Source organism: Psittacula echo (genome assembly GCF_963264785.1).
Source record: "Psittacula echo genome assembly, chromosome: 26".
Classification (NCBI taxonomy): Eukaryota; Metazoa; Chordata; class Aves; order Psittaciformes; family Psittacidae; genus Psittacula; species Psittacula echo.
Genome location: NC_137761.1, coordinates 1,540,287 through 1,552,598, shown reverse-complemented (window position 1 = coordinate 1,552,598; position 12,312 = coordinate 1,540,287). Strand labels below are relative to the sequence as shown.

The 12,312-nt window shown below is 45.6% G+C and overlaps 1 protein-coding gene across 1 annotated transcript; it reads left to right on the top strand.

Annotated features, from left to right (window-relative positions):
* The first annotated feature begins 334 nt into the window (after nucleotides 1-334).
* LOC308230348 (methanethiol oxidase-like) lies at nucleotides 335-11,884 on the top strand. Its single transcript, XM_080635002.1, has 12 exons — nucleotides 335-455; nucleotides 3,860-3,913; nucleotides 4,623-4,735; nucleotides 5,072-5,257; nucleotides 5,902-6,022; nucleotides 6,944-7,126; nucleotides 7,222-7,400; nucleotides 8,533-8,611; nucleotides 9,089-9,210; nucleotides 9,369-9,461; nucleotides 10,465-10,583; nucleotides 11,236-11,884. Exons 1-12 carry the CDS (start codon nucleotides 452-454, stop codon nucleotides 11,396-11,398), a joined length of 1,416 nt encoding a protein of 471 aa, XP_080491128.1. The 5' UTR covers nucleotides 335-451; the 3' UTR covers nucleotides 11,399-11,884.
* The last annotated feature ends 428 nt before the right edge of the window (nucleotides 11,885-12,312 follow it).

The following is a 12,312-nucleotide window of genomic DNA, read 5'->3' as shown; positions in this document are numbered from 1 at the left end:
TATTGAGCAGACAAGTTGTCTTTTTGTAGCTGCCTTGTTTAGGGGCCATTGAATGCTAAAACCATGCTGCCTGCCAGACCCGACTCAACTGAGAGCAGTGCTGAGGCCGGGCATGCCTTGACTCCAGAACCTGAAACCCTGCCCAAAGCAAGAGGTTTTCAACACAAGTGTTTGCTCTCCTTGGGTACAAAGCACCCACGTGAAGCCCTGGAATGTGAGAAGAGCAGTGGGAAGGGCTGCTCCGGGTTCCTCCACGCTTTCCCGGGAAGTAGAAGCTGAGTTTCCGTCCCCACTCTTGTCTGCTCTGGATCCTCCCCTTGGCACTTGCTTTCCGCAGTCCTGCCCGCCCCTTCCCTCTTGAACTTATGCCCCTCTCCCAGCAGCTTCACTGCGCACAACTCCAGTCCAGGCAGCTCTGCTTCACCCAGCAGCCCCGAGCGGCCCCTCCGACATGGGTAAGGATCCAGGTGCGGGTCTGGCTGGGGTCTGGTGCTGTGTCTGCAGCTCTGCGCTGTGCAGCTTGGAACCAGGGGCCAGAGGGAGCTGGTCAGGAGAGCTCCGGGGCTGAGGTTCCGCGTTCCCTCTGCCTGGTAAAAGCTTTACTCCTTTAAGCTATTGAAAGCCCTTGTGGTTTTAAATAAGTAGCTTTAGTGCTCTCAGTAAATGCCTTTTATGCTCTCATTAAATGTGTCTTTTAGTACCTCTGTATTTAGAGGCTGAAATAAAATTTGGACTTGCTGCTCTGGTTGATTGTGAACAGGAACGACGCTTGGGAAAGGTGCCAGGGAACCAGGAGCCAGAATTTAATGTTTTGCTCATATTTTTGTGATAGACCATGTCATTTTTATGGACTTTCATTGCTGGATACAAGAACAGGAAATAGAGGGAAGGGCTAAAATACCTGAAAGGTTTTTTGCATGTGAATGTATGATTGGGTAACGTGCAAGGGGGATTTCACAAACCAGGGTAAGTTTGTAGAGCTTAGTGAAAACAAGCCCTTATTGCACAGATACAAACAGTGAGTCTGACTTAGCAAAAGTGTCCAGTCTGCTTTAGCTGCCTAGGGTGCACGTTTGCCTTTCTGTGCTTCTCTCAGTACTTCCACTACACAGTGAAGGAGTTTTGCTTTGCTTTGCTTTCTAACAGGCTGCAAGTTTCACTCTGTTACCCATGCACTGCCTGCCGCAGTGTGTAAGGAGTCTCTGGGCAGTGGATAAAGAGTCAGGTCAATAATGCACCTTAAAGCTTCCAGCAGCAGCAGGCGGTGGCTCAGGCACGTGGTTTGGAGTGCCCTTGGCACTGTAGAAGTCCACATCTTGGGCTGCTCTTCAGATATTTAGCAGATCATTGAAGTCTGCTTGCATGATTTGTTACTTGGATTCCAGCAAGGAAGCGTGGCTTTTGTCCCTGTTGCTCTGTAAGGCCTGTGTCTTGCCGTGTCCATAGGATAGCTGTACACTGACTCCTCCCATTTGTGTGTTCTTTCAGCACAATCATAAACCATATTTGCCTGCCCCCCTCTATCACTATGCCAGTGCTGAGCCCAGGCATGCACTATGACTTTGGAGAGCTTCGTGTTTGCTCAGGCTCTCCAAACAACTTAGTTTGGCCCAGATTGATTCCACCCAACTCTTTAAGTTCTCAAAAGAGGTGGCTACACTATTGCCACCTTTCTCCTAAACCCCTTTGTGAAACTGGGCTCTATCAGGCGCCCACAATGGGAACAAAAGGAACAGACATGTTTTTAGCAGCTCGTGGTGTCTATATGCAGTAACTGCACGGGAGTTTGGAGGAATGGGGCTTATTGGAACTTCATTTATGGAAAAAGGAAAATCGTGCCCTGGAGCAGTTACAGTTAAATGCGTGTGCCCTTCCTGCTAAACTCACACCAGAGCTGTTGGCAAGAGAGAAATGTTCTTTGCTCTAGAAAGACAAGGAAGGTGCACTTTGAGGTGAGAGGATTTGCCTGGGAAGGTGCAGTGTGCTGCAGGAAAAGGGTCTTGGTGCTGGAGTCCCCAGTCCATGTGTGTGTGATGCACCAGCCACTGCCTGCTGTCCAGGATGCTGGGTCAGCCTCCAGATCAAGGGTGGATCTAGAACATAGCAAGTAATGCTACCATGTTTAACCATGGATTATGAACGTAGCAATGTAAATGCTGTTGTTAGCATGTTGCTACAAGGTGGTACAATCACAATTCCATGTCAAAGCCCTGATTTTATGTTCACAAATGCGCTTGGCATGGTGTAACGGGAAGGTTTGCTTCATCCACGCGTATCTTCAGGCACTTGGGTACAATGTTCAGAATAAAAGAGGGTTTGAACGAGATCAGAAGGAAAGGAGAAACAAACGTCTTCGAGAAGCAGGAAGATAAAACGTTCAGTGTCTTGCTGTGTGTTTTCTCTGAAAAACAATTTGGCACAAATCATCTTTTTCTCAAAGGAATCTGCAGAAAACTGCATTTGCAATGCTCACGGAGATGTGGTCTGATGCAAACCGGGCTCCTGCTAATGTAGGTGATTGAGAAAATGGAAAGAAAGTTTCAATTATGGCTTAGACATAAACCGAACAAAGCAAACTTTCTATTTTGTGTTTCCAGATAAAACAACTTCACAAAGCAGGTGAAATTTAACCTAAAGTACTGAATTGCTCGTTCTGAGAAGACCCTGTCTGTGAAGTTATGAGGCTCCATGTGCAGTGAGTGGATTGCTTGGAGCATTTTGCCTTCAGAGCAAGGCTCCCTGGTGAAATGGGCACTGGAGCTGTCACTGCCTCTGCATTTGGAATCTGAGATCTGTGGTATTCTGATGCTATCAATCTCTGAGTATTGGAGAATGGTAGATAGTTACCTGGTTTGCTGCTTTTTATTACAGACACTGGCGGTACAGAGGGAGGCAACTGTACTATGGTTTTGTCTCTGTCAACATGTATTTCACTTCATGTCACATTGGCAAAAATATGCTGGTGTCCTGCTGCACAGCACTGCTACGTGTTGTGTTTGGAACACTGACTATATCCTGCTTCCAGTTAGGAATGGAGCAAAAGCTTCCTGCGCGGTGTTCAGTAGCCCTGCAGCTCCATGGCTCAAGAAGAGTAGAGGTTTCTATGTAGCCCTTGAGCTTGAACTTGCAACGTGTTGTAACTGCCCCTTAAAGCAGTATTTCAGGGTTGTATTTTCTTAATTCTAGCCAACAATTATTGATGCAATCCTGAGCATGTGTGTGCTGTGACTGTGCTGGAGTAGGAATCTCTGCTGTACTGAAGGCTGGTTTAACACAACTTTTACTTGGGTGTTGATTATGATCCAGACTGGTACAGAGCAGAGGTAAGAGTGGCATGAGAGCAAAGGTGGGGAGCTGAGTTTGTACTAGAAGGTGGAATGGTTGATGATTCCCCTTCCCCTGTCCTTTCTGGTCCCCTGCAGTATCACTTCTTACCCAGGTTGTAAATCCTCAAAACTATCCACTTCTTTGGCATTTCTGTGCAGAGAAAGACTGGAGCCTTTGCAGTGATAATAAAATGGGCCGTTCAGATCTGTCTCCTTACTCATCTGGCAGTGATTCAGCAGCTCTCTGTAAAGCATTTAACACAGTTGTCTTAAATCCCAGACCCTTGTCATATATGAATGTGCTTTCAAATTGTGAGGCTGAACTCCTGGAAATGAAGGCCTGACTTTCCCATCATTCTTGAGCACGGCGTGTCACATTGTGTAACCTCAGCCCTGACTGGAGTCAGGTGTTTGGCAGTGTGAAAACTGGATCTAACATTTGTCCATCTCTCAATGCAAAGCCGAAGTCTTCTTAGAGAGATGCTTGAAAATAATTTGGTAATAAAAAGAACAACTTTTTTTCCTCCAATCAGCAAAATGTGGAGCATGTGGCCCAGGATACGCAACTCCTCTGGATGCCATGAAAGGTAAGCACATCTTTTCTAAACCCAGACTGCCTTCGGACTCTCTCATAACAACAAACTACTCTTTAGGACAGAAGGGGAAAATAGGAGGAAGGAGTGTTGGGAATTCGGTGTGACACCGTTTAGTGTCGAGCTTCTCATCCACCTGTAGCTGTGCTGAAGTTCTGTCCAGCAGTGTCTGGCTAAATTCTGACCCTCACTAAAGCCCTCAAGGCATTTTGCTGTAGATTGTAATAGTGTCAGAACTTCACCTCCTGTCCTTTGCTAGACTTTAAAAGCCTCAGTTTTACAGGTTGTAATAAGTAGGCTTTTGGCATGGGTAGAGTGAACTCCGGGCACTGGCAGCTGGGAGTCATCACTTCTGTAGCTGGGGAAGGGAGAGGCTCCACACGGCCTCACAGGGTAGGAGCTGGTTTCCAGCACTGTCCTTCTCCAGGAAAGTAATTGCATCCCCAGAGCCTCTTGTGTGAGGAGGGTGAGGGAGGGAAAGGCCTCACAGGTGGATAAGTACTTGCTCCTGGCAGTTCCTGGCTGCTCAAACTACATACTACTGGTGTTTCTCCATAAAATGGAAACACTAAGGTTCAGCTTCCTGGGATGAAACACCGTTTACAGAGAGTTTAAATCCAGAGCAGATGCTCTTACACTTAACCGCAGCTTTTTCTTTAATGTGTCAAAAGAAACCATTTTTACAAGACTTTGACCTTGACAGGTCCCCGGGAGGAGATTGTGTACCTGCCTTGTATCTACAGGAACACTGGGATAGAGAAGCCTGATTACCTGGCCACTGTGGATGTTGATCCCAAATCTCCACACTATTGTCAGGTACCTGTGTGTAGAATGGCTCTGGTGCTTCTGTTGTATTTTTTGCCATATCGTTATTGCATGTCTCCTTAATTAGATAAAGTCTTTTAAAGATTTGAATTAACTTAATGGCATACAGCATTTCACAAATGCTGTGCAATCACGATGTCCAGCTTTCTTCTCCTGCTTTACAGCTTCAACTCTGCATATCTCAGGCTAAAATCTGTTTCCTGCCTAACAAATAGCAGTTTCCTTCTGCTCTTTATTAATTTATGCCTTGACATAAAGGCTCATTTTTTTTTTGCCTAGGGGAAAACTCTATGAAACTGAATGTGAAGCCTGTCTCTGACTTTGCAGGTGATCCATCGCCTGCCCATGCCCAATCTGAATGATGAGCTCCATCATTCAGGGTGGAACGCCTGTAGCAGCTGCTTTGGGGATGCCACAAAGAGAAGGAACCGTCTGATTCTACCAAGTCTGATCTCTTCTCGAGTTTACGTGGTGGATGTGGGAACAGACATGCGAGCTCCTAGAATCCATAAGGTATATTTACATGACTTTAAGCTGGGGTTTTGTTTCTTACATTTTGACCAAGAGACAGTGATTTTATAGATCCAGATACTGGCATAGATAGAGGTTGGGATATAGACTTACACTTTTCTGTGTCTAACTGGTTAGATTCTCTTTACAGTCAGTGAAAGAAAATGGGCGTTGCTGGAGTCACATTTGTCTAACCTAGTTTAGAAACTGGTTTAGGGTAAAGGAATTGTGTCTCAGGAGTGTTTGTTTCTTTTCACTGACTGTCAAGCAGAGAGGATTAGCTGAGATGTAAATACATACACTGTCAGCATCTGTACTTGGTCAGTGAAACTTCAGTACTGATCGTAATGTGGAATGAAAGGAGACTTCTAAGTGGTCTTTGTCCCACCCCACCTGCCTGCAAATACTCCCATTCATAGTCTTTCAAGTTCTGTAGAACCTTGCCAGCCTTTAGCTGTTAATGCAGTAGATAACTCCTGCCAAGGTCTTTTCCTGTTCAGTGAATTTTGTTTCAAACTGAGTCTCTGACATGCCTCAAAGATTTCCCCATTCCATTCCTTTGTGAAACTTGAATTCCTAGGGGTGGACTGGTGTTGTGTAAGTGAGCTCCGTGAAGGTGACTGTGACTATGTGTATATTCGTTTTAGGTTGTTGAGCCAGTGGAGTTATACCAGAAGGGTAATGCAGGTAATCCTCACACCTCTCACTGTCTGGGCAGTGGTGACATCTTAATCAGCTGTTTGGGAGACCCTTCTGGCAATGGAAAAGGTATTAGTCCCCTTTATTACTCTAGGAAAGTGCTCATGGTATAGAAGTATCTTGCTCCCAAAGCACAGGCTGCAAGGTTAGAATTTTTCAGTGCTTACAGTTTTCTTGTGCACATCAACAGACAGCTGCTGGAATGGTTAATGCTGGAATAAAAACATCACGCCCCAGGTAAGCTGAACGGTCACTGCTCTGCACTTCAGACCTGATGGGGAGGAATATCAATGGGACTGTTGATGAGTTCAGCTTCCATGCCCCAGGCTTTTGCATATATTACTAAAGAAGACCAACTCTAGTGGGTATAGTATGAGCAGGAAACTCATTAACGTTTCACTTTGGTCCATTCAGCACGGAGCAGGGAAGAATTGCTCTGGAAAACAGTCTGCATCAGCTTAGTGTTGTGGCTTGGGTATGAGAGATGCTGTTGCCGACCTAAATCCTCTTTGTCTCTGTCTAATGAAAATAAAGCCTTTCAGGCTATTTGAGGTTGCAGTTCTTGTTTAAAACTTTTGAGGGATTCTTGCGTATAAATTCTGGTACCTATGCAGGTGTAAACCACCTGATATCTAAGAGAAATACTAGCTATTAGAAAAAATATACCCCCGGGGGTTAAGTGGTGGAACCCTGCTCCTTTTCACAGGGTTTTTCTCTTCTGGATTGGGAGCAAACGTGTCCTTGAATAGATGCATATTGTTTATGTAATTCAAGGATACTGATGGCAAGCAAAGAAAACCAGAGGTGACTCCTCCAGGATCTTCTCTAAGTTATCCCTTAATTGAAATGAACTCTAGAAGGGCTGGCAGATTTATTATTGTTATTATGAGCGGAAATAGAGCAAACTGAAGCTTAGAAAAAAAAAGCTATCTTTAAAGCTGTGAACTTGTGTGAATGTCTTCAAACAAATGTATTTGGTGTTTCCATCAGGTAGCTTTATATTGCTGGATGGAGAGACCTTTGAAATGAAAGGAAATTGGGAGAATGGGGAGAAGATGCCTTCCCTGAATTACGACTTCTGGTACCAGCCACGACACAATGTCCTGATGAGCACTGAATGGGGAACCCCAAAAGCCTTGGTAGATGGGTTTAACCCAGCTGATATAGAGAAAGGTGAGGGGGCGTTTGCTTGAACTCTCAAAAGTAGAAATGATTCTTTAATAAAATAATATATTCTGTGCTTTTTCTGGTCTGACCTGATCCATTAGGGCATTATGGCAGCCACATCAACGTGTGGGACTGGAGCACTCACACCTACATTCAGGCAATTGACTTAGGGAAGGGCTCCATACCTTTGGAGATCCGATTCCTCCACAATCCGGATGCTGCGGAAGGGTTTGTGGGATGTGCTCTGAGTGGTGCAGTGCATCGGTTCTACAAGACAGAGGTAAGCAATGAAAGCCATGGCAAACACAGAGGCTGCTGTTTCAGAAAGCTTCCAGTCACTTAGGAAATAGTAGAATTTGGATTAAAAATGTTATGGCTCTGAATTCCAGTCTAATTCTAGCCAAGCTATAGCAGTGACACACTGGCGCAGGGTGCCCAGAGAAGCTGTGGCTGCCCCATCCCTGGCAGTGCTCAAGGCCAGGTTGGACACAGGGGCTTGGAGCAAGCTGCTCCAGTGGAAGGGGTCCCTGCCCATGGCAGGGAGTTGGAACTGGAGGAGCTTTAAGGTCCCTTCCAACCCAAATCGTTGCATGATTCTATGATTGTGTCAGAGAGCAAACCTCATGACAGTGTGCATAGAAGCCAATGCTGTAGCTTTCTGAAGCTACTGGATAGTCCCTCGCCTTTAGCAGTTGCATTCTGAGTACTTCTGCTATGTCCAGAAAGCAAATCTTCAGCAGCCTGATCCTGAAAGGCAGCAAAGCTGAAGAGGTCATGGTGCTGGTCTGTCAGCCCCACTTCCAACACCCCACCCTTCACAATAACTTCTTGATCTATTTAATCGCCATGAGTGACCTATGAAAGTCTCAAGGGGCGGCAGTCTGGCTGATAAGAACATTAGTGATCACTTGAAAACAGCCTGATGAACACCTGCACTGAGGAAAGGGTACAGCATTAGCTCAGCAGCTTGCTTTCTGGCCTGCAAGCTGCTCAACAAATGTGCATCAGTTGGAGAACTAATGTGAACCTGTGAAACTTGCCACCAGTGCCAGTGTGTGCTGCCTGCTGCTCAGCCAGTATTTGGAAGGTGGAGAAGGGAGGGACAGTAGTGGGCTTATGGGCAGGGGAGTAGGGGTTGAGCTGAAGAGGGGTGGGAGACCAAGCTACAGGAGATTAGGGGTCTTTAGTTCTGCTACTGTTACAGCAATCTGTTTGAGATGTTGTTGCATAGTATCATCATAACATTCCCATCCCTTGGTAACACTTACTAGTGGTGTGCATACCACCTGTGTAGAGGACCTGTTAAATAAACAGCACTTTTTGCTTCTCCTCCCTCTGTCCTGCATAGCTGAGCAATCTTGGCTAACCTCAAGGCACTAATAATGCTGTGTTCTCTCCTGGGCTTTCTGCAGAAAGGAGACTGGGCAGCAGAGAAGGTGATTGAAGTCCCCAGCAAGAAGGTGCAGGGATGGCTTCTCCCTGACATGCCTGGTGAGTGTGTTTGGAGAAGAGATGTGGTGTTGCCCTCTTCGGTTTCCTGGCTCAATGGAGCTTTCTGCAAAATCTCATCCTTAAATAGCAAACACTTCCTTGCAAAATATGGAATTTCTGTTTGGGTTCTTTGTGTAACTCTTCTGGCGTCACCAAATTAGCCTTTTTTACAAGCCATCAAGTAGGTCATCAGACCTGTCTGCTCCCACACCACTCAGTGTTTGAGGTCAGAAAAACACTTGGAGTTTGGCTCTTTCAGCATGAGCTCACAGGAGTGGTCCTGGGAATGCTGTAGAGCCTGAACCTGCTCTGAGTAGGCACCAAGTGTCTACGAGTGATTGTGTTTGTTCAAACCGTATCTTAACTGATCTTTCTGAGGCTACTGTGATGAGAATTTGGAAAGCTAATAGACTCGTGGTCTTGTTTGTTGCTGGGCCTGTCCATCTCCTGACTCTGCTGCTGAATATTTTCTTGAAGGTCTTATTACTGACATCCTCGTCTCGCTGGACGACAGGTTCCTGTATTTCAGCAACTGGCTGCACGGAGACATCCGCCAGTACGACATCTCCAACACCCGCAAGCCCAAGCTGGTGGGGCAGGTGAGGCAGCAGCAGCAAAGCTGCCACATACAAGGACAGTCCAGTCTGCTTGTTTCCTTTTTTAAAAGAAGAAAATGACAATTTGCTTTCGCTCGAGAGTTGTCTTTCGTGTTCTTATGATAGCAGATACCTATTCTCATCCATTCCCTTGGTTACAGGTGTTTTTGGGAGGCAGCATCACAAAAGGTGGGCCTGTAACTGTAGTGGAAGACAAGGAATTGCAGTGTCAGCCAGAGCCATTTGTGATCAAAGTAAGTTTTCCTCATATGCACGTTGTCAGTGCTCTGCTAATTGTGATCCATTTTAACATATGCCTGCATCGCAGTCAAACATAGGACATACAGAGCTATATCTGAGCTAGTTTGTGGCTTGGCTTCCAGCCTGGGCAGGTACCACATCTCAGCAGGGGCTGGAGCTAGTGAATTCTGGTAAGTGTTCTGGGTCCCTGGTGGAATTGGACAAGCTGTTTGACTCTTCTGAAGCCTGTGTAATTGCATCTTCCCTGCTGTTGTTAGCTAGCTAATTTAAAGCTAATGCAGTGTGCAATCATCACATTGCCATCCCTGCTGCTGGGAATCCCCCAATACGTGTGAAGCACTAACCCAGCTCATTCTGCAGTGTTGGGGAGTGCGTGTCTGTGTGTGTGTAAAGAGTTTGATGGCACCTGGCATCATGGTAGAAAATGAAAGAGCATTAATTGCCTCTGGTCATTATCAACGTGCATTAATATTATTACTGTCAAGGCAGCTACCTGTGGAAAGTCTCGGGATATGCAAGAACTGAACATGAACATGACTAAGATCTGTTGGCCACTGAAGGCAGTTTTAGGAAGATCCACATACTCCTTTTCCTCCTGGTGCAGATTGTGCCCTAGCTGCAGCAGAGACATGTTCTCATTTGCAGCTGGGTTATGCCACTCACCCCTTGCTTAAGTTTTGACACTTCCACCCACGTGCAGTGACCCGAACCCTTCAGCCCTTACTTTCTTACATTACTAGTCCTGTGAATTAAGTGGAATTCTACTGAAATGGCTTCAAGGCTCCCTGTTAGTAAGGAGGAAGACTCCCAATAAAACCTGTTCTCTCTCTAAAGTAGGGAGATTGGTGCTTCTGTGCGGAGGATTTCGAAGCTCTGGATGGTTCTACCAGGAGCAGAAGTGCTGTGCTCTTTTGTTTCTCCTTGCTGTTGCATTTCTTTTGTTCAATGTCCGTGGCAGCCTTGTCTTAGGCACCTTATTCTCTATTACGATTTTAGGGGAAGAGGGTGCGAGGTGGACCTCAAATGCTTCAGCTGAGTTTGGATGGGAAGAGATTATATGTCACCAACTCTCTCTACAGTGGATGGGACAAGCAGTTCTACCAAGATCTTCTCAAGTAAGAGAACTTTGGTAAACAGGGATGACTGTACAAGCCTGTGTTTCAAGATTTCTTCCTCAAATAGTGCTATGCACATACCAGCTGGTGCACAGAGCAGAGTTCCCACCCAGGGAGACTGAACCTAGTAACTTTATCCACAGCCTACCGACCTAGATGTGTTACCCACTCACCAGAATCCACCCCTTCTCAACAGGCACACAAAAGTTGGGGTGTGCACACACACTTTGTTGAAATCAGGATCTGTTTGGAAGTAGATGAGAATGGGAAGAAACCAGTGAACCTGACCTAGGCCCCTGGAATCCGTAGTGCTTTCAAACTGCCTTTGAGTGTATCAGCACAGCTTTCTGTTCTTTTAGCTAAGGAAAGGAGAAGATGATGTGCCAGATGGCCACAGGAGGGCATACTGCAGTTGCCTATTCCTTTATAACAACAGCTATTTATTTGCAATCATTCATTGCTAATTTGAGGCTGCAGTTTCACTGAGGGGGGGTAACTCACTTTTGAGATCTGCTAAGTGGTCTCAAAAGTCCCATTTTGTATCAGGGATTCTTTCTGGTTTGTATTAAACAAAGACAAATCTTGCCCAAATGTGGAAGAGCAACAAAAAGGAAACCTTTTCCCAATACCTGTTTTCTTGTCCCTTTTTCAGGGAAGGCTCTGTTATGCTGCAGATTGATGTGGATAATGGAAAAGGTGGATTGCAAGTGAATAAAAACTTCCTAGTGGATTTTGGGAAGGAACCTGATGGGCCTGCCCTGGCTCATGAGATTCGTTACCCTGGTGGAGACTGTACCTCTGATATCTGGATGTAATAGTTGTCTGGAGCTGGTTTCAGGGGGTTTGTTGTTGTTGCTGTTTTTTTTGGGGGGTTGTGTTTGGGTTTTTTCCCCTCTTTCTCCTTCTTTTTCCTCTTTCCTCTCTACTTCCCTTTTATAAAGGTGAATGGGGTCAGCTGGAACATTATCCACTGTCTATATTTAGACTTCCATTAGAGTGAGCCACAGAAGCTCCACTTTCTTCTCATTCTGAGGCAGCCAAGTGAATCTCTCTGAAACATGATCTACAGCTCATTTTCTCTACTCCTTCCCCTTTCACAAGGTCCTGTGTAATCACTGTTGACTGTCGGTTTCAAGGCCGAGGTCACCAGCTTTTAAAGACTATTTGCCTTGTTTGATGCTAATTTGCCTTGCCACTGTTTGTTGGTGAAGAAGCTGTTCCTAAATAGCTCCATAAGAAGGATACGTTCTGTGGGCTTGTCTCTGAGCAAGAGTGTTCTGTCCCTGGTAGTCAATGCTTTACAGCAGACACAGCATAAAAATCATACATATCTATCTAATCTGAAGTCATATGCTTCTGGACTTGGGTTATATTTTAACATCTGTGCACTGATGTTATAAAAAAACAACAATAAAAGCATTCTTGAAGCCACATGGAGCTGCACATCTTTTTGCTCTTCAGCATTTGGGTATTTCCAAATGTAAGATCATTTCAGGAAGTAACAATCTCATTCATCTGCAAGCTCTTTGGTGAGGGATTTATTTTCACTGAAGCCTCCTTTGTTGCCATTATTGCAAACAAAGATTCTCTTCCATCTTCGGAGAGTGGAGGGATCTGCACAATCCCTTTGTGCACACTGTGCTGGAGCCAAGCAATGCCACCAGCAGGTGCCTGACCCATGTCTGCAGCTTCTGGAGCAGACAGGCACCCACAAGTCCAGCCTGTCTCC

Bases quoted from the DNA above. Each gene is read 5' to 3' on its own strand.
- LOC308230348 (XM_080635002.1), top strand. The intron at 3,914-4,622 runs GTAAGCACATCT...TGACCTTGACAG, and splicing joins TCCTCTGGATGCCATGAAAG to GTCCCCGGGAGGAGATTGTG. The intron at 9,211-9,368 runs GTGAGGCAGCAG...CCTTGGTTACAG, and splicing joins AGCCCAAGCTGGTGGGGCAG to GTGTTTTTGGGAGGCAGCAT.